The sequence below is a fragment of the Hemitrygon akajei genome, chromosome 24, assembly GCF_048418815.1.
Source record: "Hemitrygon akajei chromosome 24, sHemAka1.3, whole genome shotgun sequence".
Classification (NCBI taxonomy): Eukaryota; Metazoa; Chordata; class Chondrichthyes; order Myliobatiformes; family Dasyatidae; genus Hemitrygon; species Hemitrygon akajei.
Window position 1 is genome coordinate 17,083,937 of NC_133147.1, and position 26,377 is coordinate 17,110,313.

The window sequence follows — 26,377 nt, forward strand, 5'->3', positions numbered from 1 at the left end:
GGCACCGGAACTGATCTCTGCACTCTGGAATGCCCCCAAGCAGTAATAACGTCACACTAACTGCTACCGTGGCACCCCATCCCACCACCATCAGCAACTTGTGAGCCGTGCACTTGGGGATCTCCTGTTGGTCCAGTCCGCTTGGTGTGTCATCTTGGAGGAAAGAGACTGCGGATGTTAGGCAGTGGAGCAACAAGCCATTTAGAACCAGAATCCGGACAAACTCAATGGGCCAGGCAGCATCTGTGCAGGGAAGGGAATGTTTTGGATTGAAACGCTGCATCACAAGTCCTGAATCAAGGCTTTAACAAGAAACAATCTCTCCCTCACCCAGTCATAGATGCTGCTCAACCCACTGACTTCCTCCAGGAGATTGTTTGCTGATTTAGAGCGTGGCCATGTTTGCCCTCCGATTGTATCATCTCCTTTTGCCCCTTCTCTGTCTATCAAACTTGTCCTTCAGTAGCTTCCTAGAGCCTAGAAACTTCCTCCCTCAGTCACACTGATTTTGATAAAAATAAACAACAAATATAACATACAAGTGCTGGAGGAACATGCAGCATGTTCAGAAAAGACAGTAAACAGTCTACGTTTCAGGCAGACTCTTCATCAGGACTGGAAAGGAAGAGAAGGATCTTGGCTCGAAATGTCGACTGTTTATTCATTTCCATAGATGCTGCCAGACTTGCTGTTCCTTCAGCATTTTGTGTGTGTTGCTTTAGATTGCCAGCCTCAGCAGATTTTCTTCTGTTTGTGGAACAACTTAAACGTGGCCCCCATCCGTAGATCAGATCATACATCACAAGGAGTTCCGTTTCGAGCCCAATTGCTGTCTGGGCACACTTCCAGAGAGCAGTCACTGATCTTTGATTTATAACCAGCAGGGAGAGTCAATAATGGAAAAAGAAATCCACATTACATTTGATCCAAATGTCTACAAGCAGACTTTGATGAACATACCTTAAAATCCAGGTTAAAAGTGTACAGAAACGTTTCTCCTGTCCCAAAGAAATGGTCACTTGGCCTTGGGGGATGTGAAGTCAAAGCACCAAACACCTGTAATTATAACAGGTTAGTTAGGCTCTTGTAATGCACATTCAGTTCCTGGGAGTTCACATCATAGAGAACCTCACGTGGTCCCTTAATGTCACCTCCCTGAACAAGGTGGCACAGCTGCACCTCCAATTCCCCAGGAGATTGAGGGAAGCAAGGTTCCCCCCACCCCAATCTTAATTGAATGTTATAGGAGTGCCATTGAGAGTGTCCTGACAAGCTGCATCTCCACCTAGCATGGGAGCAGCCAAGCATTAGACCAGAGGTCCTACGGAGGATTGTGAAAATGGCTGAGAGGATCATAGAGGTCTCCCTACCATCACCAAGGAGATTTATCAGAAGCGCTGCATACTCAGGGCCTTTCGTGCTATTAAAGATCCCACCCATCCATCCAGAATCCCCTTTAATGCACTGCCCAAGTCTGTGGTGGAGGCAGATACACTAGTGAAATTTAAGAGACTACTAGACAGGTATCTGGAGGAATTTAAGGTGGGGGGGGGGAATATATGGGAGGCAGGGTTTAAGGGTCAGCACAACATTGTGGTCTGAAGGGCTTGTACTGTACTATTCTATGTTCAACTTTCTACCATCAGGCAGGAGACTCTGATGCATAAAAACAAGAACAGTCAGCATGGGAAACAGTTTCTTCCCTCAGGCCATTAGGCTGCTGAACTCCCTGCCACATTTCATTCAAGGTGTCATCAGTTAATCTGTCCAATACCTTACAATATTTAACTTATGCACTTTAGTTTGCTATGTACGTGTGATTCATCTGTAGATTTCATCCTCACCTTCACAAGTTATTGTGTTGTGTGTGATACGTACTACTGTTTTACACCCTAGTTTGGACAAACATTGTCTCGTTCAACGGTATAGAACTATGTAGTTAAATGAAAATAAATTTGACTAGACTTGATGCCAGAGGAAGTAGTTGCAACATCAATGTCGCTTACCTGTCCGCAGGTATCTTTTATAACCAGCAGTACTGGCGAGTCAGTGTTAGCTACTTTGCGGTACAAGGTCTTTAGGCTGAAGCCATGCAAGGACGTGCTGAATGCCAACTGCCACGGATGGCCCACTGTACTGGGTGGGAGATACTTGGAAATCTACAGATCCAGGGAGAATTAAGATTAAAGTGAACAGAAACTCAAAACAAAAGACATTATTGGGACAAACATCACTAGGACAGGTTGTGGGAACCTATTCACTTTCAGCCGCCACTAAATTGGTCATGGTCGAACTGACAGTTCCTTGGGAACACCCGATTGAGGAGGCATTTGAATGCAAGAAAACCAGATACCAGGAGCTGGTAGAGCAGAACCAGGGACAGGGGTGGGGGGCCCAATGCGGGCCTATAGAGGTGGGATGTAGAGGTTTTGCTGGCTTCTCACTGTGAAGAATCTATTTTCTCTTTGGCATTGCAGTGGGTGTAAGGGAAAGCCATCAGGGCCATCACAGAGGCTGATGAGCGAGCCTCCAGATGGCTGCGGATCAAGAGGTTGGGTCACAAGCCTGATCAACCTTGGCCGGGTTGCCTGGGCAAGAACGTCTGATGTTGAAGGACCCAAAATACCCAATGGCCCCTGGTTACATCACTGACGACATGTCCCAACACATCCTAGGATGTACCTCAGCATCAGATTTATTTAATTATTTTAAAAAAGGAGCTTTCTATCATCTCCAGCTCAGTACAGTTACTCAGGAATTTCATAGCTCCAGAAAATCTTGCAGATCTTTGGACCTTCCACAATTTTAGATAAAAAGTATGAAGAGTTGGTGGATTCTGTCAGTGATTTCTGTCCATCATCTTTCAAGGACCTGAAGCAAGCAACAGCTGATGTGCCAACTTTCATTTTGGGAGACCAGACGTGGATCTTCAGATTTCAAAATTGGCCTTTCAAAATTCAAAAGGTTTCAATAAGAACTCCCCCCACCCCCCCCCCCCCCACACTTTTTCTAAATTCCAATGAGTACAGGCCTGGAGCCTTCAATCACTGCTCATATGATAACCGCTTCATTCCTGGAATCATTCTCGTGAACCTGCTCTCAATCCAGTTTGTCAATACTTTAGAAAGAATTTCTTTGGCTGCTCAATTTGACAAAGGCCGAGATAGAGTGGGTGTGGAGAGGACTTTTCCTTTGGTGGGGGAAGTCTAGGACTGGGGCACAGCCTCAGAATAGAGGGGCTTCATTTAGAACAGATGAGAAGGAATTTCTTCAGCCTGAGAGTGGTGGATCTGTGGAAGTTGTTGCCACAGGTGGCTATGGAGGCCAGTATCATTGGGTATATTTAAGAGGTTGATAGATTCTTTATTAGTCAGGGCATGAAGGAATACGGGGAGATTGCAGGAGATTGAGGCCAAGAAGGAATATGGATCAGCCATGATGGAATGGTGGAACAAAATCATGGACTAAATGGCTTAATTCTGCTCCTATATCCAATAACAGAATACAGCAATGTTGGAACCATCTAGAGCAACACCACTATCCCACCCCCCCAAGTCTTTTCCATGGCTCCTTTGACTTGTGCTAGTTAAACCCAAGTTCACAATCATATTCCAAAAAAAAAATACTTACAATGCTCTCATATCTATCAAGACAATTTTTGCCAGATTTCTCCTCCTTCTCAAAGTGCACCACTCACCTTGATAACTTAGTATGGAACTCCTTGACAGCAGTTAGCAAGTTTTTGATCACAAGATACCAAAGCACAATTCTGTAATTTAAGAGTGGCTTCCCTTCTTAATTGAGTCATACAAACACTTTTAAGTCTGGCAGCGTCTTTGGAAAGAGAAATTGAGTTGATGTTTCACAGTGAATGCTCTTAATTCTGTTTCTCTTTCCACAGGTGCTACTTGACCCGAGAGTTTGTAGCACTTATTTTTGATCTCATTTGCAGCATCAGCAGTTTGGTTTTCAGGTTGAGGGCACAATGTGAGCATCTGGCAGTGGGGTGTAGAGGTTTTGCCTGCTGCCTGCTGTGCAGAATCTACTCTCCCTGTCAGGACTGTCAGAGAGGCTGCTGAGCGAGCCTCCAGGCGGCTATGGATCAGGTGGTGTGACCCGTGGACCAGTGCTACTGGGACACAAGCCAGGGCCTGATCAACCCTGGCTGAGAGTGTCTGATGTTAAAGCCCGATGACCTCAGGTTACATCACTGATGCACGTCCTAGCATGTATGTCAGGATCATGAATTCCTTCAGCAAATTTAACTTCTTATCTTGACATTGCTCTGCCTGGGGAAGAAAGCAATATCAGGGCAAGGTGTTAAGGTGAGATGAAGCAGGGGGAAGCTCACTCAACACTCATGTAGGCCAACTGGGCCAATGGCCCATTTCTGCAATGCAATTTAGATTAAGTCACACAATATGGCTTTCACTTGCAATTTTCATCTTCCTATTTATTAATTTCTTAAATTCTGAAGTCCTATGTCAAACGATTTCACTCCTCAATGATATTTCCAACATTTTATGATATTGTTTCCTTGTTTAAACAGTGCACTGTTGGCGAGATGGACAAGATCCGGCAAAAGAACGAGAACATTAGAAATAGGAGGAGTCAGCCATCCAGCCCATTCTGCCATTCAATAAGATCACGGTTGATCTGACCATGGACTCACCTCCACCTACCTGCCATTTCCTCATAGCCCTCAATTCCCCAACTATCCAAAAATCTACCCAACCTTGTCTTAAATACATTTATTGAGGTAGCCGCCACTGTTTCAATGGGCAGAGAATTCCACAGAGCAACTTTACTGTGTCATACCTTCTCAACGTGGAAAGATTCCATTAAGCCACTTTTCCCCTGAAGAACAGGTGCCATGTTTTCAAAGTCTGGATCAAAAATATCTTTCAAGTGCTTCAAGTGGTCATCCTCCTCCGTTATAATCTGAAAAAAAAAGCACAAATTTCAAGTGAATAGCTATTTACTTTTAGAACGTTCAGACTATCACACTTCCAGAGCACTGCTGGAGAAACATTGATTATTGGAATCCAGAGACACTTATCTACAATTCTGTGGCTGCATTTACAACACGAGTATGACAATACTGAAGTGTCTAGTCCATAGACGTTGTTACTCAAACCACTGTACTGTTCTGTGTACAATGTAATTTCCTTCCCAATATTCACAGACCCCAAAGAGTCCATTCAGATGAAGCAGTATTTCACTTGCACCTTTTCCAATTTAGTCATTACATTTAGCGCTCTCAATGTGGTCTCTACCCAGCCTAGTTTGACAACCGCATTGTAGAGCACGGCTGTTGAGTCCACAAGGGTACCCTGAGTTTCTAGTTACCTGTCACTTTAACACTCGACCCACTTCTACACTGTCTTCAGCTTCTGACATTGTTCCAACAATGGCCAATGTAAGCTCAAGGAACAGCACTTCATTCTTTATCTGGATAAATGAATTCCTGAGACAAGAGACTAAATTGTATCCCTTCACCAACCTCCATTTCTCCAGGGAGATTATTGTATCTTCCTGTTTTAAGTTTTTTTGTTTCTCCTCTGTCTTGGAGAATTTTTCTTTAAAAATTGTCAATGATAGTTTTGGGATCTACACCTACCTTAGGCATTCCTGTGTTCTCTGTATGATCACCACTCTCTACAACTTATAACGTGCATTGTTTTCCCGTTTTTCCAGGGCTTACAAAAAAGGCCTTGCCGTGACAAACTTTCTCTCACCATTGACCCGATTCATTTATTGGGATACACTGCCCAGCAACTCTCGACTTAACGCTAGCCTAATCACAGGACAATTTATAATGACCAATTAACCTACTAAGTGATACATCTTTGGACTGTGGGAGAAAACCAGAGCACCCAGAGGAAACTCACATGGTCATAGAGAGAATGTACAAACTCCTTACAAGCAACGGTGGGTATTGAACCTGGGTGTCCTGTACTGTAAAGCCTTGCCATTTTTATTTTTTTTTATATAAAGAATTTTTAAGCATCATTTTCTATTTTTGTTTCATTTGAAATTAGTTGATGAGAAATCCCATACATTTGCAGATTATAGACAGCATTACTTTTCTGTGGTGAGATTTTTGATGATTCATTACCTTATTTGGATCCAAATGAATGCCTGCACATTAAGTCATAGTTCCCAGGTCAGAAATAGTCATAGAACACGACAGCACAGAAATGGGCCCTTTGAACCATCTAGTCTTGTGCCAGACTGTTATTCTGCCTAGTCTCATTGACCTGCATCACAGCCCTCCCTACTCCCCCCAAACCCAAAGTCTGGATATACCTATCCAAGCTTCTTAAATAATCTAATCGCATCTCCATTCAACCCTGCCCTTGACAGTTCTTTCTCACACCACACTGAGGGAAGAAATTCCCCCTCAGGTTCCCCTTAAATGTTTCACCTTTCACCCAATCTCAATAGAAAAAGAATGCTTGCATTCACCCCATCTACACACCCCTCATTCAAATCTCTATCATCTACCTCTCCTCTGCGTTGGAGAATAGAGTCCTAACCTGTTCAAAAGCCGTCACTAGATATTCTGCATGTGCTGGAAATCCAGGGTAACTCAGGAGATCAGCCAGCACCTATGGAAAGAAACAGAGTCAAATGTTTCAGACCAAGACCTTCCAGGACACATGAAGGGTCTTAGTCCAAAACACCAACTCTTTATTCCTTTCCATAGATGCTGCCTAAACCTTCTGAGTTCCTTCAGCATTTTGTCTGGGCTAGCCTATTCAACCTTTATGGGATTGAAAGGCTCATCATATGAGGAGCATTTGATGGCTCTGGGCCTGTACTCACTGGAATTCAGAAGGGTAGGGGTAGAATCTCATTGAAAATTGAAAGGCCTCAGCATGGATGTGGAGAGGATGTTTCCTGTGGTGGGGAAGTCCAAGACCGGAGGGCACAGCCTCAGAATAGAAGGGCATCCTTTCAGAATGGAGATGAGGAGGAATTTCTTTAGCCAGAGTGTGGTGAATCTGTGGAATTCTTTGCCACAGGCAGCTGTGGAGGCCAAATCATATGCAAGACAGAGTTTGATAGATTCTTGATTAGTCAGGGTGTTAAGGGATATGGGGAGAAGGCAGGAGATTGGGGCTGAGAAGGAAATGGATCAGCCATGATGAAATGGCAGAGCAGACTTGATGGGATAAATGGCCTAATTCTGCTTCTATCTCTCACGGTCTTTCCCAACAACTCAGATCCTCAAGTCAAACCTTACTGATATATTGATTCCTCACCACACCCCCCCCCCCAATGTTCTTGATACTTGTTGTTTATTTATTATTTCTTTGTGTTTGCACAGATTGTCATCTTTTGCACATTTACTGCTTGTCCACCCCGTTGAGTGCAAACTTTCATTGATTCTATTGTGCTTCTTGTATTTATTGTGAATGCCTGCAAGAAAATGAACCTCAGCGTTGTACACGGTGACACGTACTTTGACAATACATTAACTTTGAACTCATTAGCTGAATGGCCATGTATTTTATTTTCAGGCAAGTTGTTCACATCTAGCAAAGTTCCAAGCAAATTTATTATCAAAGTACATAAATGTCACCATTTACAGCCCTGAGATTCATTTTCCTGTGGGCATACTCAAGAAATCCATAATAATAACCATAATGGAATCAATGAAAGGCCACACCAACTTGGGCATTCAACCAGTGTGCAAAGGACAACATGTTGTGCAAATATTAAAAAGAAAGCAACAAGCAAGCAATAAATAAATAAATAAATAAATAGAGAACATGAGATAAAGAGTCTTTGAAAATGAGTCCATAGGTTGTGGGAACATTTCAATGATGGGGAACCTGTCACCTGCTTTGAACTGTTGGAGAGCTACGTTCAACTTGGCATCACTTCCCCATCTCAAACACTCTTTTAAAAAGTCACTTTCTGATGGTTAATTCATCACATTTTCTGAATGTTCCAACGAATGAACCTTGCGTTCAGATGGCTGCCGCGGGGGACTCATGCCTTAGCAAATTTATTCCTTCATGAACTTCATTGACAGACCTTCGCTAATCATTACCGGCAATTTAGGTGGAAGGTCTCCAGCAGGCTTGCCCAGAGCTCATGCCAGTGGAGTACAACTGAAGTTAGACGGTGCAACTGAACTACTACTTGGCAACAGTCCAAAATATACTACTTTCAACTCAAATAGCGAGTGACTTGATTGAAGTCTGGAAGAGGACAGGTTGTTTCCTTACCCTATTTTAAATAGCCCCTGAACAATAATTTACACTTTGAACCCATTGCCTTTGTTAAAGGCAGTAGGAAAGGCCAGGTCATGCTCTTTTCTTGCTGCTGCCAGCAGGAAGGCAATACAGGAGCCTCAGTACTCTCACCACCAGGTTCAGGAGCAGTTATTACCCCTCAACCATCAAGCTCGCGAACCAAAAGGGATGATTTCACTGGCCCCATTATTGAAGTGTTCCAACAACCTATGGACTCACTTTCAAGGACTTTTCATCTTAAGTTCTCAATATTTATTATTTCTTTTTGTATTGGTGCAGTTTGTAGTCTTTTGCAAACTGGTTGAACACCCAAGTTGGTGTGGTCTTTCACTAATTCTATTACAGATTTATTGAGTGTGCCCACACACAAAAAAAAAATGAACCTCAGGGTTATATATGGTGACACATATGCACTTTGATAATAAATATATTTGAACTTTGCAAATTACCAGAGACCTGCAAATAGGGGGTGATAATTCAATCAGACTTCCAAAATTAAAGGCACGTTTTCATGTGTCTGCTTATCCCAGTACTTTAATGTTAGTTGGTAATCAGCTGTGCAACACTCCTACATTACTAGTAAAAATAACAGAACACTTGTGCAAAGATTGGATATTTACTGCAGTTCAGAGATGGAGGTAAAACACAGGACAGTGTTTACTCTGGGACATGGATCTGGGCTGATCAGCCACAAGGTAACGTTGCAGCTCTGGTTAGACCACACTCGGAATATTGTCCTCAGTTCTGGTTGCCTCATTTATAGGAAGGATGTGGAAGCTTTAGAGAGGCTGCAGAGGAGATTTACTGGATGCTGTCTGGATTGGAGAGCATGTCTTAGGAGGCTAGTCTGAGCCAGTTAGGACTTTCCTCTTTGGAGTGATGGAGAATGAGAGGTGACTTTTTTTTTTTTTTTTTTTAATAAAGTGTACAAGAGTCATCAATCAATCAGACATCCAGAAACATTTCCCCCCCACAGGGTGGAAATAGCTAATACCAAGGGCATAATTTTTTAAAGTGATTGGAGGAAAGTATAGTGGGGAGATAGAGTTATTTTTAAAATAAAAAAAGTGGAGGAAGATACATAAACATTTAAGAAACTCTTAAGATAGGTACCTGGATGATAGAGAAATGGAGGACTATGTGCAAGGGAAGGGTTAGATTGATCTTAGAGTAGGTTAAAAGGTTTGCACAACATTGTGGGCTGAATGGCCTGAACTGTGCTGTAATGCTCTATGTTCTATTGTCCCTGAGGTTTTCCCAGATCACTGACAACAGTCACATCACCAACACAGACTGCACTTCACTATAACTGGTACTTAAGTTACAACTCAGACCTTTCGTACCTCAAGCTTCCACAGTCAATTTAAAATTGGAGCCTAAAATTTGGCCGTGGAAGCCAAATTATTGAATATATTTAAAGAGTTAATATTTTATGTTAACGTTAATATTTCATATTATATACACAGAAAATATATTGTTTGATTAAGCCTTGATCATTTAAATAATTCATTACAGGTTATATGTAAAAATACATGAATTGCACGATCATGATTCTACCAAGCGATACATGCACGTACCTCACTTAAAGTAAACATGAAGTCAGACTCACATTTCAGACTCCCATGTCTTCCTTTGAATTAGTCTAATGTTTTGAAGTTAAAGAACAACAGAGGTTGATAGGTTCTTGACTAGTCAGGGCATCAAAGGTTATGGAGAGAAAGCAGGAGAATAGGGTTGAAATGGATAATAAATCAGCCATGATGGAATGGTGGAGCAGACTCGATTAGGCAAGTGACCTAATTCTGCTCCTTTGTGTTATGGTTTAACATATTTTGAGACTGAATAGATAGACAAATTTCACACACAAAATGCTGGAGGAACTCAGCAGGCCAGGCAGCATCTATGGGGAAAAAAAAAGTACTATCCATGTTTTGGCTTAAAATGTCAACTGTACTCTCCCCCCCACCACCCCAAATAGACGCTGCCTGGCCATTTTGTGTGTTATTTGGATTTCCAGCATCTGCAGATTTGCCTCATTTGTAAATAGGCCGCATGATTAGATTAAGCAGAACCGGAACACTAAACTGATGTGTGACAGTAGTTAAGCATTCTAGTTGGCCAAGGAGAAACTGCCTCAAAAGCCAGTTTCAAAATGAAATTTAACGGTTTGCCAATTGATCCAACGTTTGGTTCATTTTACCTCAGCTATTATCATAATTTGACATGCATTTGTACACCTTACCTGAAGGGTTTATAATTGTCACTTGTACCAATACAGTGACAAACTATTGCATGCCATCCATTATACAAGTGACCTGAAGTAGTACAAGGCAACAGGATGTAGAATAAAGGGTTGAAATTACAGAAAAAGTGCAGCAGACAGACAGCAAGATGCAAGGACATAAATGAGGTTGGTTGAGAGGTCAAGTGCCCATCTTATCATACCGAGTGGTTCTATAACAGAGCAGGATGTAAGTTGTCCTGAGCCTAGTGGTACATGCCTTCAGGTCTTTTGAGTGGCCTCTGATTCTGGTGTTCATAATTCAGCATCTTGCTGTTGCGCTCTGGCCGGCAATGAAAGTATTAACAATGTCTCGTGGATGGACGTGAGATAACCTGTATCTACGATCCAGAGAAGATGATTTGACTCACCTCCCAATCATCAAACAGTCTATCAAAAAGCTTCTCATTCAAGGAGAATGGACACTTGACATCCAAGAGAACAAAGTCATCTGCACGAGTATCTCCCATTTCTTCAAATAGATAAATATCAGGTCTCCAGTGCTTCAGGTATTTGTGGAACTCAGACACGCTGAAACGACAGAACAGGAAATGGAAGTTGAATATATTTTCTTTGGTAAGTTTTTAAAATCAAAGTACATATGTCACTATACACTACCATGAGATCATTTTCTTGCAGACATTCACAGCAGAATAGGGGTTCCCAACCCTTTATGCACCATGGACCAATACCATTAAGCAAGGAGTCCATGGATCCCCGGCTGGGAACCCTTGCCATAGAACAAAGAAATACAATAGAATCAATGAAAAACTACACATAAACAAAGACTGACAAGCAAAGTGCAAAACCGTACAAATAAAGAAATAAGCAATCACAAATACTGAGAAAATGAGTTGTAGAGCCCTCGAAAGCGAGTCCATAGGTTATAGAATCAGTTCAGGGTTGAGGCAAGTGAAGTTATCCACATTGGTTCAGAGTTCCTGAAACCCAGTGGTGTGGGACCCAAGAGTCCTGTATCTCCTTCTTGATGGCAGAAGCGAGAGGGGAACAGGGCCTGGACGGCGGGGGTCCAGGATGATAGATGTTGCTTTCTGTGGTGCATCCCAGCAATCCAAAATACATCATAACCAATTCAGTGCTTTCAAGCTGCAGTTATTCTCGAAATACTGGAAATACAGTCAAAACAACCATTACCATAATTGGATTATTGGGTCATTTAAGGGGGTAATATTAGAATACTGGCAACCTCTTTGGTATTTGACATCATTCATGGATAGGAAAGGTTTTAAAGGATATGGGCCAAATACAAGCAAATGGGACTAGTTCAAGTAGGCAATTTGTTTAGCGTGGACAGGTTAAGGAAAGGGGGCCATTCCATGCTAGATAACTACTTAACACTATGAACAGAAAGGGGGCAGACAGGGTTTAAGTCTCTTCCTTAGGCTGCATTGGAGTCCAAGTCTTAACAGTGAGACTTCAATCATGTAGTATTCTTCAAAAGAAACACTCAAAAGTTCATGCTCGCAATTGGAGTGCCAACTACAGGATGCTTTGCATTAAAACTTCTGGCAGAATATTAATACAGACTGGAATTTTGGCGATTTCCATTATTTGCAGAAAATCAGATTACTATTTAGAGAGTTCATTAATAAAGAGATCTACATACAGAGAAACCAAGGTATTCAAAAGAAAAAAAAAGTAGTATTTTTGGCATTTACTACAAAATAAGGAGAATATTTTTAAATGGCAAATTTGAAAAAAATTGTACATTCAGAAACAAGCATACAAGTTTTAACTTCAAGAAGAAAGCAGTTTATGCTTTTTGAAGAGTTTCACATCTCGGGAATCCTTATTTGCTCTCTGGGTACCTTAAATAATCATTTGGAACAGCTCTTGATGTTTTTGGATAAAACAGACCTTTAGTTTGCCTCCAACCTCTCTACTATTAGCACATAGAACCATATAGAGCAGTACAGGCTCTGCCTCAAGATCACAAGACAAAGGAGCAGAAGTAGGCCATTCGGCCCATCGAGTCTGCTCCACCACTCCACCATGAGCTAAACTATTCTCCCGTCTACTTCCAATTTCCAGCTTTTTTCCCATATCCCTTGATACCCTGACTAATTAGTATTGGAGTATAAAATATTATGGAGTATAAAACTTAATGCTGACAAACTATGTGGAATACTAGAGACAATGGTGTGTCTAGGGAGAGGTCGCCAGCTTTGAAGTTGGCTATGTGCTAAACTTGTCGGCTGTGTAACTACAGCTATGTAGGAGACAATATGTGTTAATAAAAAGTAGCTAAGAGATTTTGCTTTGAACTTGTCTGCTGTGTAATTAAAGCTATGTAGTCAAGACTAGAACATGAATAAGTCAATAGGTAAAAACAATAGTAACGGATGTACTGTGATATGCACCGCTTGGATATGTTAATGCAGCTAAACCAGGTTTGCTTTAAAAAGCTGCTGTATCCCAGAATCGATAGGCAGTCTGCGACCAGCTCAATGACTGTCTCAGCTTTGATTTGCAAATTAAAGTTTAACCCTTCTTGAAGAATTTTCTGCGTCTCCTGGTCATTTGAAAAGCACGAAAAACCACGACATTAGATACCTGTCAATCTCCTCCTCCTTTAAAAACCCTCATGAGATTGTGAACACTAATACAAGCATAGTCTATGATCAATCCAAGTCTTTCCTCCTACATAATCCTCTCTTACCTTTACATCCGTATGCCCATCCAAGAGTTTCCTAAATGTCCCTATTGTGTCAGTCTCTATCACCACTCCCAGTAGTGCATTCCAGACGCCAGCAACTCTTTGGCAAAACTTTACCTCTCATCTCCCCTAGACCTTCCTCTATTCGCCTTAAAAAGGGTGCCCTCTGGTATCGACCATTGGGAGAACGATGCTGGCTGTCCACTCTCTGGATGTCTCTCAATCTCAGACACTTCTATCAAGTGGCCTCACTCCCACCTTCATTCCAAAGAGAAAAGCTCTAGCTTACTCATCCCTTTCCCATTAGACATCCAGGGAGCATCTTGGTATCCCATGGTGACAAGATGGAGGTACATCTCTACCAAAGGAGGTGCAAGGCACTCCTTCCCTCTGCTAGCCTGCAGGTCACCCTTGGGCAAGGTGTAGCACCTGCTTAGCCCCCTCAATCAGGGCCACTTGAAGCCATGGGAGCAGGTGGTGGATGGTCGTATGAGCAGTTGGACCACATCACAAGTCCTGGTTATGCGGCTCCTGACGCCAGGCATACAATCTCAGGAGAGTATTGATAATGCCTGGGGTCACCCCCCTTAAAGTCACTGCCCAGAAGGCAGCAACATCAAACCACATCTGTAGAAAAAATTGCCAAGAACAATCATGCTCATGGAAAGACCATGATCGCCCACGTCATACAACACAAACAATCCAGGTAAATATCCTTTCTAAAGCTTCCTCATCTTTCCTATAATGTGACCACAACTGAACATCATCCTACAGTGTTATTTAAACAATTCTATAGAGCTGTAACATTACCTCTGATTCTTGAACCATCTCCTGACAAATGAAGGCCAGCACACCATATGCCTTCTTAATCACCCCATTAACTAGCTCAGCAACTTTGAGGGATCACTGGACTTGGATCCCAAGATTCCTCCGCTTCTCCACATTACCAAGAATCCTGGCATTCACCTTTTATTCCACCTTTCCTTTTCTGACCACACCTGCAATAGGTGCATCCAGCTGCAGCTCCTATCAGACCGAATTAGGGAATTGGAGCAGGAGCTGGATGAACTACGGATCATTCGGGAGGCAGAGATAGATAAGAGTTATTGGGAGGCAGTCACACTGAAAAGACAGGAGGTAGGCAAATGGGTGACAGTCAAGAGAGGCAGGGGGAGCAGACAGAGAGAGAAGAGCACCCCTGTGGCCGTTCCCATCAAAAATAAGTATACCGTTTTGGATGCTGTTGGTGGGGATGACCTACCAGGAACAAGCTGCAGTGGTCCTGTCTCTGGCACTGAGGTTGGACCCTTGACTAGGAAGGGGAGGAGGGAAGAGAAGAGAGCGGTATTGATAGGGGATTCTATAGTCAGGGGGGCGGATAGGAGATTTTGTGGGGTAGATCGGGAGTCTCGAATGGTATGTTGCTTCCCTGGTGCCGGGGTCCGAGACATCTCAGATCGGGTGCAGGTTATTCTCAAGAGGGAGGGCAAGAATCCAGATGTTGTGGTCCATGTAGGGACCAATGACGTGGGTAGGATGAGTGAGGGGGTCCTGCGTAGGGAGTTCAGGGAGTTAGGTGCGAAGCTGAAGAGCAGGACCTCCAGGGTAACAATCTCAGGATTGCTACCTGTGCCACGTGCGAGTGAGGCAAGGAACAGAAGGATTATAAAGATTAATACGTGGCTGAGAGGATGGTGCAGGAGGGAGGGCTTCAGGTTTGTAGATAATTGGGCTTTGTTCCAGAGAAGGTGGGATCTGTTCCGAAGGGATGGTTTACACCTGAACTGGAGCGGTACTAACATTCTTGCAGGGAAGTTTGCTAGTGCTTCTTGGGGGGGTTTAAACTAAATTTGCAGGTGGCGGGGATCCAGAATGAGAGAGAGGGTAGCGAGAGGAAGAATAAAGGACAGGTGGGGATTACACGGTTCCGGAATATTAAGTGTGTAGTAGAGGAAGGTGGGGCGGAACAAGTGATAAGGAGGACTCATGTACAGAGGGATGGTCTGACGGAACATGGAGTTAAATGTGTTGAAAGAATAAGTAAATGTAGGAAGGACAACAAAATTCTAGGGGCGTATAGCCCGATGGGAGTTCGGGGAGCTGGATTAAACACAATAGGCAGCGATTCAAACAGAGAGAGGAGAAATGGGTTAAAAATTCTATATCTGAATGGACGAAGTGTCAGAAATAAGGCGGATGAGCTTGAAGCCCAGGTGCGAATGGGTAACTATGATGTTGCTGGGATAACGGAGACATGGCTGCAGGGAGATCAGACCTGGGAAATGAATGTACAAGGGTATACGTGCTATTGTAGGGACTGAAATGTGGGCAGAAGGGGTGGGGTGGCCCTGTTGGTGAGGAATGAGATTCAGTCCTTTGCAAGGGGGAACATAGGGTCAGGAGAAGTAGAGTCTGTGTGGATAGAACTGAGGAACAGTAAGGGCAAAAGGACCCAAATGGGTGTTGTCTACAGGCCACCAAACAGTAGCATGGATATTGGGTGCAAGTTGAATAGGGAGTTAACATTGGCATATGGCAAAGGTAATGTCGCAGTAGTTATGGGGGATTTCAACATGCAGGTGAACTGGGAGAATCAGGTTGGTGCTGGACCACAGGATAGGGAGTTTGTAGAGTGCCTACGGGATGCATTCTTGGAACAGCTTGTACGAGAGCCGACCAGGGACAAGACTATTCTGGATTTAGTGTTATGTAATGAACAGGATTTGATAAGCGATCTTGCAGTAAAGGAGCCATTAGGAGGTAGTGATCATAATATGATAAGCTTTTATCTGTAATTTGAGAAGGATAAGGGCAGATCGGAGGTGTCAGTGTTGCAGATGAACAGGGGAAACTATGGAGCCATGAGGGAGGAGCTGGCCAAAGTTGACTGGACGGATAGCCTAGCAGAAAAGACAGTGGAACAGCAATGGCAGGTATTCTTGGGAATAATACACAGGGTGCAAAATCAGCCATGAGGAAGGATTCAAAGGGGGGGGGGGAAGGGGCTACAGTGGTTGACAAAGGAAGTCAGAGATTGCATAGCATTAAAAAAAAGGAAATATGACAGAGCTAAGGTGAGTGGGAGGACAGATGATTGGGAAGTTTTTAAAGGAACAACAGAACTTAACTAAAAAGACAATACGGGGGAGAAAAAATGAGGTACGAACGCAAGCTAGCCAGAAATATAAAGGAAGATAGCAAAAGCTTTTTTAGGTATGTGAAGAGAAAGAAGATAGTTAAGAACAATGTTGGGCCCTTGAAGAATGAATTGGGTGAAATTGTTATGGGAAACGGAGAAATGGCAGAAGAATTTAATGAGTACTTTAGATCTGTTTTCACTAAGGAAGACACAAGCAATCTCCCAGATGTATGGATGGGCCAAGGACATAGGGTAACAGAGGAAATGAAACAGATTGACATTCGGAAGGAAACTGTGATGAGAAGACTGATGGGACTGAAGGCTGACAAATCTCCAGGTCCGGATGGTCTGCACCCTAGGGTACTAAAGGAGGTGGCCCTGGAAATTGCAGATGCATTGGTGATCATTTTCCAATGTTCCTTAGATTCAGGATCAGTTCCTGAGGATTGTAGAATGGCTAATGTTATCCCACTTTTTAAGAAAGGAGGGAGGGAGAAAACAGAACTATCGACCTGTCAGCCTGACATCGGTGGTGGGAAAGATGCTAGAGTCCATTATTAAGGATGAAGTAGTGGCATATCTAGATAGCAGTGATAGTATTGGGCCGAGCCAGCATGGATTTACCAAGGGTAAATCATGCTTGACTAATCTGTTGGAGTTTTTCGAGGATGTAACCAGGAAGTTAGACGGGGGAGATCCAGTGGATGTAGTGTACCTCGATTTTCAGAAGGCATTTGATAAGGTCCCACATAGAAGATTGGTGGGTAAAATCAAAGCTCAGGGCATCGGGGGAAAGGCATTGACATGGATAGAAAACTGGTTGGCAGATAGAAAGCAAAGGGTAGCGGTGAATGGGTGTTTCTCGGAATGGCAGGTGGTGACTAGTGGGGTGCCACAGGGCTCGGTATTGGGACCACAGCTGTTTACCATTTACGTTAACGATTTGGATGAAGGCATAGAAAATAACATCAGCAAATCTGCTGATGACACTAAGCTGGTTGGCAGTGTGACATGTGATGAGGATGTTAGGAGAATTCAGGGTGACTTGGAAAGGCTGGATGAGTGGGCAGATACTTGGCAGATGGTGTTTAATGTGAATAAGTGTGAGGTTATCCACTTTGGGAGTAAGAACAGGAAGGCAGATTATTATCTGAACGGTGTAGAGTTGGGTAAGGGAGAAATACAAAGAGATCTCGGAGTCCTTGTTCATCAGTCACTGAAGGTGAATGAGCAAGTGCAGCAGGCAGTGAAGAAGGCTAATAGAATGTTGGCCTTTATTACAAAGGGAATTGAGTACAAGAGCAAGGAAATCCTCTTGCATTTGTACAGACCCCTGGTGAGACCACACCTGGAGTATTGTGTACAGTTTTGGTCTCCAGGGTTAAGGAAGGACATCCTGGCTGTAGAGGAAGTGCAGCGTAGATTCACGAGGTTAATTCCTGGGATGTCTGGACTGTCTTACGCAGAGAGGTTAGAGAGACTGGGCTTGTACATGCTGGAATTAAGGAGATTGAGAGGGGATCTGATTGCAACATATAAGATTATTAAGGGATTGGACAAGATAGAGGCAGGAAATATGTTCCAGATGCTGGGAGAGTCCAGTACCAGAGGGCATGGTTTGAGAATAAGGGGTAGGTCATTTAGGACAGAGTTAAGGAAAAACTTCTTCTCCCAGAGAGTTGTGGGGGTCTGGAATGCACTGCCTCGGAAGGTAGTGGAGGCCAATTCTCTGGATGCTTTCAAGAAGGAGCTAGATAGGTATCTTATGGATAGGGGAATCAAGGAATATGGGGACAAGGCAGGAACCGGGTATTGATAGTAATTGATCAGCCATGATCTCAAAATGGCGGTGCAGGCTCGAAGGGCCAAATGGTCTACTTCTGCACCTATTGTCTATTGTCTATAAGATAGATCTCCAACCACACCCTACTCCATCAGTGTCACCAAGAGGACATTGCCACAATCATCATGAGGAAATGCTGCAGATGGATTGGGTTCATGATGAGAAGAGGCCAACTCCATAATCAAAACAGCATTTCATTGGACCCCTGTAGGGCGGAGGAAATGCGGGAGAACAAGCACAATTTAGCTCCGTACCCTAGAGGCAGAAACGGGGACCCTGAACTACACTTGGGACACTATAAGAAAGATGACCAAGGACAGTCAGAAATGGAGGACCTTCATTACTGCCCTAAACACCAATGCATAACAGGCAATAACTGACTAATAGGCTTAACGCTCAATCTTCCAAAGTGTAACACTTCACACTTCTCTCCGGACTGAACGCTTTTTGCCACCTCACCCAACTCTACATCCTGCTTATACACATCCTGTTGTAACCTACAGCAACCTTCCACACCATTTTCAACTCCAACCTTCGAGGCAATTAACAACTTGTAATGGAAGCCTGCAAACTCTCTGCTGCATTTACAAAAAGGAAAGCAAAACAACTTTAGATCGTTCTACAGTTAGGAGGCCATATTACATATTTAATCAAACGTCAGACATTGCCAGAAGTCAAATGAGGGTTAGTAATAGCTTCCATTTAATTAAACATCAGACATTGTCAGGAGTGGTCAATTTCCTTAACAACTTCCTTTTACATTGTTTGCAGCAAAGGAGTTTACATATTGCTATTGCACCAAGTCGATCAAATAAAATTCATCTCACGTCTAGACTTGCACAAAGTGCTCTGATTGAGTCCTTCCTGTAACCCTGAGCAAACAATTTATTCATTTCTTCATAATAAGATGCAAACTCAATTCCCAGAACTTATGAGATACTATACCAAGCTAATCTTTAAAGCCATGATACAACTCAATTAATAAGAATACTCCTTCCTTATTTTCTTAGGAACTGCTTGCTGTAAATTGAGCTGCAAATAGAAGACTTGTGTCAATTTAATCACAATTAGGTTTAATACCTTGTGAAGTTTGTTGACTTTGAGGCAGCAGTGCAGTACAATACATAGAGAAAAAAATGAATTTCAGTAAGTTTATATTTTAAGCTGTTAAATTAAATAAATAGTGCTAAAAAAGATAGTGTTCATGGGTTCAATGTGCATTCAGAAATCTGATGGCAGAGGGGAAGAAGCTGTTCCTGAATCATTGAGTATGTGTCTTCAAGCTTCTGTGCCTCCTCCCTGATGGTAGCAATGAGAACAAAGCATGACCTGGGTGACAGGGTCCTTAATGCTGGGCATCATCTTTCTAATTACTCCTTGAAGATGTCCTGGATACTATGGCGGTTAGTGCCCGTGATAGAGCTGAGTAAGCTTACAACCTTCTGCAGTTCATTTTAATCCTGTTCAGTAGCCCCACACCTCATACCAGAAGGTAATACAGACAGATATAGATAAAGACTTATTAGTACTACTAATAAAATAATAATTATAAGCACTAATAATATTAGTACTTGCAACTCCACTTCAATTCACTTTGTATACATTCACATTCCAATAAAATACAACCAAAAATATTAACTAAAATGCTGGTTGTTCCCTCATTGGGAAGATCTATACAGTACTTACCAAACAGACTTCTCTCAGCCAAACCTCTCCAGTCTCCAGACTGGGCTTTGAAAGTAGGCTATGAACAGGGTTATAAATCTTTCACTGGCTAATCAGATGCCTGCCCCAGTTAACAGAAAGATAATGTAGGCAATCATTCACAGCTCTGTGCTCAGTTCTAAGTCTTGTACACCAGCTGTTTAAACAAAGCAGCAGGTAAGATAGTTAAAAGTCACTGAAATTTATATAAAAAGCATTGGCCCACATCTTCAATACTAAAAGCAGGTGTGTTGAAGATGAAAGATACAACAAACAAAACAGGAAGCAAGACTGCTTACTTATGGATATAACGAGCATGGGCAGTTAGCCAATTTACTTAGGGGAATATGGGTGGGCCATGCAAATATGACAATGAGACTGATTTCCTTAGATTGAACAACTATTTTGCTTTTTACCATAAAAGAGCCAGGTATATCATCTGCGCGCTAAAGAGGCTGAATGCTTATGAGAAGTGCTTTTACAAGCATTCAAATCTTGTTGAAGTAATGTGAAGTATAAAGAAAATTAAATTTCATGCACAGTCCCTTTGCAATAGAATCTGCAAAAGGAGGGTTAATTCAGGAAAAACTGCCATCCAGCTCCCAATTACTTCTTAAAAGTTTACACTACTGAATATATTGACTACAAACACTAGGTTTTTTTTGCACAGTTTTACTCAACTTCACTTGCCCCATCATTGAAATGTTCCCACAACCAATAGACTCACTTTCAAGGACTCTTCATCCCATGTTCTCAATATTTATTGCTTATTTATTAATTATTATTATTATTTCTTTTGTTTCATAGTTGTTGTTTTCTGGCCCCATTTTAAGAAAATTCGGCACAATATTTTGCACTTTAAAAACATTTCCTTTGATAAAGGCATTAGGAACGGCCAGGACATGCTCTCTTCTTGCTGCTATCATCAGGAAGAAGGCACAGAAGTTTCAGGACTTGCACTGACAGGTTCAGGAAGAGTTACTACCTCTCAACCATCAGACTTTTGAACCAAAGGAGATAACGTCACTCAACTTCCCTTGCTCTGTCATTGAAATGTTCCCACAACCAAATGACTGGCATTCATTTGATGAGGAGAGCTGCCAATCTGCGATCATTCTGTGGCACCTCTGCATCAGCCTGGTGATGACCACGTCTTGGGGCAGTACAGATGTGGTGCATCGCTAACACCCCATTGGTGAGCACCTGTACCAGATGTGCTGCGCCCGGTGTCAGATTGCACCCCACAACTACTTTTTTACTGCTTGACGACTAAGTTTTTTCTTGTAAAAAATGTGTTTAGTTTATATTTGCAAACACAAGAATTTTAATATATTTTCACAAATACCAGCTGCACAAGGCCTTGACCCTGCCTTGTGCAGCTGGATCCTGGACTTCCAGTTAGATCACCAGCAGGTGGTTAATAGTGGGCTGTGTCCTAAACCCCCTCCTTTACTCCCTGTATACCCATGACTGCGTCACTATCCACAGCTCTAATCTGCTAATTAAACTTTCTGACGACACTATATTGATTGGCCTTATCTCAAACAATAACGAGGTGGCCTACAGGGAAGAAGTCATCTCTTTGACACAGTGGTGTCAAGAAAACAACCTCTCCCTCAATGTTGCAAAAACAAAGGAGCTGGTTGTGGATTACAGGAGGAATGGAGATGGGCTAACCCCTATTGACATCAATTGATCTGGGGTGGAGAGGGTAAACAGCTTTAAATTCCTCGGCATACACATCACATAGGACCTCACGTGTTCTGTACACACCAGCTGTGTGGTGAAAAAGGCACTACAGTGCCTCTTTCACCTCAGACAGTCGAGGAAGTTTGGCACAGGCCCCCAAATCCTAAGAACTTTCTACAGGGGAACAATTGAGAGCATCCTGACTGGCTGCATCACTGCCTGGTATGGGAACTGTACTTCCCTTAATCGCAGGACTCTGCAGAGAGTGGTGCGGACAGCCCAGCGTATCTGTAGTTGTGAACTTCCCATGATTCAGGACATTTACAAAGACAGGTGTGTAAAAAGGGCCCGTAGGATCATTGGGGACCCAAGTTACCCCAACCACAAACTACTCCAGCTGCTACCATCCGGGAAACAGTACCACAGCATGAAAGCAGGACCTTTATTGTTGAGAATGAATCATTAGCACTGGACTTTGCAGGGATAAAGTGTAGAAGCACCAGAGTGTAGCTATCACTTCCAAACTTTGCCAATTTTAGACCTGACGCAAGGTCAGGAAGTTTGGGGTTCCTCCGGGTGTTTCGGTTTCTTCCCACAGTCCAAAAGCATGCTGGTTAGTAGGTTAACTGGTCACTGTAAATCGTCCTGTGATTAGGCTAGGGTTAGATAGGTGGCTGAGTGGCGTGGCGTGTTGAACTGGAAAGGCCTGTATAGCGTTGTATCTCTAATGAACTAACTAACCACATAGATAGATAGGTAAATAGACCATTTTATACAACATAACCAAAACCTTACCCTTTCATCTAACTATTATATTATAGGTTGACTAGATGTACACTACTTAAATGGTTTGACAATCTTAATTTATTACAGGTTAAATTGTTACAGACATGACCACCCCCAGCAAGTTCAACATTAAAGAAAAATGCTGGAATCGTTAAGGAGGTCAGGAAGATCTACAGTGGAAGAGACAAAGGCAAGGGTACAAATTCATAACCTTTCATCGGGTCCAGCACATTTTAAGCTGCAAAGTGAGAAGTCTGTTAGTGCTTTCGCAGGTACTGTTCAACTTACTGAGTTACATAACTTTACACTGGGATTTTTGGTTCACTTCTTCTGAGCTTTTATGACCCTGGGCAAAGCTAAAGAAACTTTTACATTACCGATATATCACCAACTGATAGCTGGTGTGCAATGGGCTGACCATTTCACACTGAAAGAATTGATGGGTGGCAGGGTGGAGGTACATCTCTACCAAAGGTGGTGTAAGGTGCTCCTTCCCTCTGCTAGCCTGCAGGTCACCCTTGGGCAAGGAGTAGCACCTGCTTAGCCCCCCACCCCCCACACCAGATCAGGGTCAGGTGAAGCCATGGGAGCAGGCGGTGGATGGTCGTATGATTGAAGAAAAATGGTCGTATGGTCCTGGTTATGCGACCACTGATGCCAGGCAGACAATCTCTGAAGAGTATTGACAATGGCCGGGGTCACCCGTCTCGTAAACACATTGCCCAGAAGAAGGCAATGGTAAACCACGTTTGTAGAAAAATTTGTCAAGAACAATGTTGGTCATGAAAGACCATGATCGCCCACATCATATGACACGGAACAAAGTGATGATGGTGATGATGTCAGAACCGAAAGAGAAGCAACCCAACCCCAATCTTCAGTAATTGCCGAATAGTGTAACTCTTAATACACCAGTTGTGCTTAAGACTCAGCTTAAATTAAGATTTTTTATCTTAATTCTTTCTGCTTCTACACCTCTCCTTTTGTAAGATGCTCCTTGAAATTCCTCTGTTAATCAAACTTTGCATCTAACAGTAGGTTCTTTAGTGGCTCAGGGTCAAATTTTGTATGATAAAGCTCCTATGAAGTGCCATGAGTCACTGGATATGCAAGTGTTATAGAAATGGAGGCTGTGTCAGTGAATGAACCCATCTATGATAAAGAGATGAACAAAATGGAAAAGCCTGTTTCAGTACAGGATGCAAATTAGTTCAAAGTTAAAAGTAAAATGTACTATCAGAGTACATACAGTGGTGAGAGGAAGTTTGTGAACCCTGCATTATTTTCTCTATTTCTGCATGAATATGACCTACAATGTTATCAGATCTTCACCTAAGTCCTAAAACTAGATAAAGAGAACCCAATTAAATAAATAACAGAAAAAACATCATACTTGTTCATTTATTTATTGAGAAAATGATCCAAATTACATGTTCTTGTTGGAAAAAGTATGTGAACCTCTGCGGTAATGCCTTCTACAAAAGCTATTTGGAGTCAGGTGTTCCAATCAATGAGATGAGATTGGAGGTGTGGGTTGTAGAGGTGTGCTGCCCTATAAGAAAGATACACTAAGTCACAGCCTGCTCTTCTCAAGGAAGATCTGCTTATGTGCACCATGCCTCAATCAAAAAAACTTTCAAAGGACCTTAGAAGAAGAATTAGAGAGATGAATGAAGCTGGAAAAGTGACAAAAGTGACAAAAGTGACAAAAGTGTTTCTAAAGACCTGAATGTTTCTCGGTTCACAGTAAGAAAAATTGTCTACAAATGGAGAAAACTCAGTACTGTTCCTACTCTCCCTAGGAGTGGGCATCCTACAAAGATCACACCAAGAGCACAATGTGCATTGCTGAAGGAAGTGAAAAAGAACCCAAGGGTAACAGCAAAAGACCTGCAGAAATCTCGAGAACTTGTTAAAGTCTTCATTCATGTGTCCACTATAAGAAAAACACTGATTCATGGAAGGACACCATAGACAAAACCATTGTTCTCCAAAAAAAGCATGGCTGCATGCATTAAGTTTGCAAAAGACCACCTGGGTGTTCTACAACACTTCTGGGACAATGTTCTGTGGACAAAAGTTGAACTTTTGGCAGAAATGCACATTGCTATGTTTGAAGGAAGAAGGTCACTGTGCACCAAAACCTCATCGCATCTGTGAAGTGTGGTGGAAGGAGCATCATGGTTTGAGGGTGCTTTGCTGCCTCAAAGCCTAGACAGCTTGCAATCTTTGAGGGAACAATGAATTCAAAATTGTATCAAGACATTTTATAGGAGAATGTCAGGGTAGCAGTGCATCACCTGAAGCTTAATAAAAGCTGGATAATGCACTAAGACAATGATCTGAAAGACGAGAGTAAATCAACAACAGAATGGTTTAAAAAGTAAAACATTTGTGTTTTGTAATGACTGAGTCAAAGTCCTGACCTTAATCCTATAGAAATGTTGTGGAAGGACCAGAAGCAACCAGTTCATGCAAGAAAGCCAACCAACATCCTAGAGTTGAAGCAAGTAAAATTCCTCCAAGCTGATGTGCAGGACGATTCATTTATCTTGTTATTTCATGCTCGTAATTTATTGCTATTTATTTATTATCTGTATTTGCAGCGCTTGTTTGCAGTTTACAGTTACTGTTCTATAGATTTGCTAAGTATGCCTATAGAAAAAGAATCTCAGGGTCACCACAAACATGTGGTGCAAACACTGCTACCCTGACATGTTTGTACACCGATAATTTTTACTTTGAATTTTGAATCTTAATACTTGAATTCAAAAAACTTAAGTGGATTAAGGAAAGAGCTTCAGTTTTGAGGGTTGCCAGTTCTCTGCTAATAGGTTACAGATACGAAACACTGGACAAATTCATCTGAAATCCATTCCTTCAATTAACATTTTAAGTAGCTTCTTATGCTTCTTCTTCATCATCCAGACCATGCTGTCTTCTCCTCCCAGCTGCCAGCAAGAAGAAGGAATCCCACCACCAGGTTCATGAACAGTTATTACCCCACAACCATCAGGCTTTTGAAGCAGAGGGGATAACTTCATTCAGCTTTACTCACCCCATTATTGAAATGTTCCCATAACCTATGGACTCACTTTCAAGGACTCTTCATCTCATCTCATGTTTTTGACATTTATTATTATTATTTCTTTCTTTTTGTATTTTCACAGTTTGTTTTCTTCTTCACACTGGTTGAATGCCCAAATTGGGCGGCCTTTCGTTGATTCTGATCTAGTTATTATTCTATAGATCTGTTGAGTATGCCCACAAGAAAATGACTCTCAGGGTAGTATGTGGTGACATATATTGTATGTACTTTGATAATAAATTTACTTTGAATTTTGAACTTTGCTTTTTGTCATTAAGACAGAGTTGGAGATTACCCTATCACGGTCTGTATAAATAGCAAGAACTTCAATTGCAAGCTTTACAGAAGAACAGCATCAGCTTCCCCTTGTTAGACCAGGTTGAAGTATACAGTCTCAATGTTCCCAGTTGCAATCTTTCACAGCTCTCTGCATTCAGCAAAGTTTGTGTGCTTTGGATCCTGTTCTTAAATGGTAACATCACAATGCAAACAGTTTCACTCCATCCGTAGCAATGATAATGGTGATGGAACTGCATTCCCAGTGTACTAAAAGGACTGGGCAGGTCGCTGCACATAGGAAACTAGCATGTTTTTTGTGTGCGGGATACTGCAGCATGAAAACAGGCCCTTCAGCCCAATAGGCCCATGCTGACCAAGATGCCCCATCCAAGACAGTCCTCACCTTAACCTTCTAAACCTTTCCAATTGTCCAAATGTCTTTATTGTACCTGCCTCGCCACTTCTTTTGGCAGCTCCTTCCATATATGTACCATCCTTTGTGTAAGAAAGTTACCCCTCAGTTCTTATTAAATCTCCCCCTCTCACCTTCTAATTCTTGATTCCTTAATCCTAGAAAGTGTTGGCACGTGACCTAGTGGATAAGGCATCGGTCTAGTGATCTGA

At 42.4% G+C, this 26,377-nt stretch overlaps 1 protein-coding gene across 5 annotated transcripts in view; it reads right to left on the reverse strand.

Annotated features, from left to right (window-relative positions):
• LOC140715901 (nuclear receptor coactivator 7) overlaps nt 1–26,377 on the reverse strand; it is a 117,344-nt gene that overhangs the window by 3,345 nt on the left and 87,622 nt on the right. For all 5 annotated transcript variants that reach the window (XM_073028414.1, XM_073028417.1, XM_073028416.1 and 2 more), the window contains 4 exons: nt 10,920–11,079; nt 4,819–4,941; nt 2,007–2,159; nt 961–1,056 (listed from right to left, as the gene is read on the reverse strand). In XM_073028414.1, the coding sequence (XP_072884515.1) occupies nt 961–1,056; nt 2,007–2,159; nt 4,819–4,941; nt 10,920–11,079 (532 nt within the window). The remainder of the gene's footprint in view (nt 1–960; nt 1,057–2,006; nt 2,160–4,818; nt 4,942–10,919; nt 11,080–26,377) is intronic.